At 39.2% G+C, this 3,109-nt stretch overlaps 1 protein-coding gene across 1 annotated transcript; it reads left to right on the top strand.

Annotated features, from left to right (window-relative positions):
• The first annotated feature begins 295 nt into the window (after positions 1–295).
• LOC116124099 (heat shock cognate 70 kDa protein-like) lies at positions 296–652 on the top strand. Its single transcript, XM_031409806.1, has one exon. It carries the CDS (start codon positions 296–298, stop codon positions 650–652), a length of 357 nt encoding a protein of 118 aa, XP_031265666.1.
• Positions 653–3,109: the final 2,457 nt, after the last annotated feature.

Genomic DNA, 3,109 nt, shown 5'->3' with positions numbered 1-3,109 from the left:
AGTGGCAGAAAAGATTTGTGCCAGTTCTCTAGATCTTCTGATTGTGCAAGAAGTTTGCCTTCCGGCTGCTTCACATGGACAATGTAAGTTTGCAAAGTGTTCCTTTCAGTTCCTTGAGCAATGCTGAGATGAAAGTTGAACAAGAGAATGAGAAAAATGACACTCATCTTTGATGGAAAAGTACTGCTCTTCATGAAGAAAAAGGTTGATTGGAAGAAGATTCGAAGATGAGTCAGTCCAGAGAGATATGCAGTTATGACCTTTCAAGGTCGTTGCTACTGATGATGGAAAGCCAATGATTCTGATTAACAACAAAGGTGAAGAGAAGCAGTTGGCTCCTGAGTTTGTCTCTTCTATGGTAATTTCCAAGATGCGGCAAGTTGCCGAAGATTATCATGGTACAACGGTGAAGAAAGCAGCTATCACTGTTCCTGCTTATTTCAATGACTCCCAACGTCAAGCCACAAAGGTTGCTGGTGAAATAGCTGGACTAAATGTTATGAAAATCATCAATGAACCCACTGCTGCAGCCATTGCTTATGGTCTCGACAAGAAGGACTCCAGTTATGGGGAAAGAAGTATATTGATTTTTGATCTCGGTGGGGGCCATTTGATGTCTTTGCTTACCATTGATAATGATACCTTTAAGTGAAGGCACCGTTGGAGACACCCTCTGGCGGTGGAGATTTGATAACAACGTAGTAAATCACTTTGTAAAGGAGTTTAAGCGAAAGTACAACAAGCTCCTTAACACCATCAAGCTCGAGGATTTCCACTAATATCTGTGGTTTTTGGCTTGGCGAAGAGAAGAGAAAAGAAGAGCGAAGAAATGTGGTTTTTTTTTTTTTTTTTTTTTTTTGACGGCCATCCCCCAATTTTTTTTTTTTTTTTTTTTTTATTTTCTAGGATAAGATATACGTCCTGTGGGTGTCCGTCTAAATGAAGAGACGTCCATAACGATGAATGGCTATCTCTAATTTTATAAAAAAAATTATTTTATTTTTATGGATGGTATCCTTTAAATGAAAATGTTTATCTATAGTCAATAGACTATATTAATCAATTGAACAGAAATCTATATGAGTGATGACCATCTATCACTAAAAAAAATTGATAAAAAAATCAGCAATAAGCTAGGGACACCGAAAAATCTACACCGAAAATGTGTACCGGCCTACGTGTAACGCGTCTCTGAATTTTTTTATAATTTTTTTCTAGTGAACGGCGTCCATCAAATTTGGACGACCGTTCACTCACATGGACGTCCGTCTTCATATATATGGACGTGCGCATATACAAGGGACGGGCGTCCCCATTTAAAGGACGCCCGTCCCTCATTAAAATACAATAAAAAAAATTATACATTAGGGACGGCCGTTCATCCGTTATGACGGTCGTCCCTTTGTTTTGGACGGGCGTCCGAAAATAAGGGACGCCCGTCCTTAACCAAAATATAAAAAAATAAAAAATAAAAACTTTGGGACGGCCGTCCATAAATTTTGGACGGCCGTCCCTTGCGTTTGGACTGGCGTCCATTACGAATGGACGCCAGTCATTAGTTTGGACGGGCGTCCATTAGAAATGGACGCCCCTCCATACTTAAAAAAAAATTAAAAAAAAAAAATCGTGCTTCTTGACCCATTCCTAACTAATTATGTCTGAAGTTGTTTACCCATACCAAGCACATATTCATGATGCTTGAAGAGACGAAATATTGAGAACAAAACTGTGCTTCTTGACCCCTCTGTTTTGCATTCTCCAGCACTCAAAAGCTGCTATGACTGCTAGCTGATCACTCTGCCCACATACAAATGAAGCAAGCTCAAATTTAGCAGCAGTTGCTCTCTATTTTCATTTGATAACATAGGAAGGGTAAACAGAATCCCTATAGTCAAAAGCACATGCAAGTGTCAAAGTTGTCTAGACAGTTCATCATTATGGCAAAGAAAAGCATCTTGCTCATTAATGGATGAACGGAAAGAGAGCAAAGTTGGGTCTGTTCTGGGCTGAGAGCAAAATGAAAATGGCAGAGAAGCTATGCAAAGTTGGTATTGTATCTGTGGGACGACAAGGTTAGCTGCTGGAGATGGTGGCCAGAGTGCAATACGCGTCCGTTGGGCTGGGATGAGGGTTTCTTCCAGCTCGAAGCTGTTTGGAAGAGGACTGCAAGTGGTTTAGAAGACGAAGAAGAAGAGCGAAGAAGAAGAGGTTTAGCCTTCTTTTTTTTTTTTTTCTTTTTTTTTTTTTTTTTTAAGTATGGACGCCCACCAAACATAATGGACGGGCGTCATTCATAATGGACGTGAATGGACGCCCGTCCATTATGAATGGACGCCCGTCCAAACTAAGAGACGGGGTCCATTCATAATGGACGGGCGTCCCAAATATTTATAAAATTTTTATTTATGGACGGCGTCATTACATGGGGACGCCCTCCCTGTATATGGACGCCCGTCCATATAATATGGACGGGCGTCCATGTGAGTGAACGGTCGTCCAAATTTAATGGACGGCCGTTCACTAGAAAAAAATTGTTAAAAAAATTAGAAACGCATTACACGTAGACCGGTACAAAATTTCGGTGCAGGTTTTTCGGTGTCCCTAGCATTATTGAAAAATCAGACGCCTGAATATACATAGGTCGATACTGATACACATTTTCGGTGTAAAATATCATAATAACGTGTGGGATTGAAGATATGCATTGGATCATTCACTATTGCTTTGCTTGGCAGACTAAATAAAGTCTTTATCAGACGTCTCCACTTCTTTTTGTTGGAAATTTTTAATGTGTGGATCCATCACTACCGACTTTAGTATATTTTTCTAGCTGACGTGCCCATCAATTGGCCACCATGTTTGCTCTCGATGTGATTTCTCTGAATGTGATTTCTTTTACCTCTACAGAAAGAGTAAGTTTATGTACTAACAGTTGTATGTGAGTATAACCAACAAATTATGATGCTAGTATACAATTTTAATCTTTAAAAAAATATTAATCGACAAATTTTTGCATACAGAACAATATGACACGGGGGAATTTTATCTACTTTAAACTCTTTAAATTTTCACTATTTTCAATGTCTTTCTCCATCTCTCTTAGTATTTA

This window comes from Pistacia vera, unplaced genomic scaffold (assembly GCF_008641045.1).
Source record: "Pistacia vera cultivar Batoury unplaced genomic scaffold, PisVer_v2 Contig1481, whole genome shotgun sequence".
Classification (NCBI taxonomy): domain Eukaryota; kingdom Viridiplantae; phylum Streptophyta; class Magnoliopsida; order Sapindales; family Anacardiaceae; genus Pistacia; species Pistacia vera.
The sequence above is the reverse complement of the archived record's forward strand: the minus strand, read 5'-3'. Positions and strand labels throughout refer to the sequence as shown.

What these genes read in the sequence shown, in the direction of transcription:
- LOC116124099 (XM_031409806.1), top strand. Translation starts at nt 296, where the DNA reads ATGATTCTGATTAACAACAAAGGTGAAGAGAAGCAGTTGGCTCCTGAG.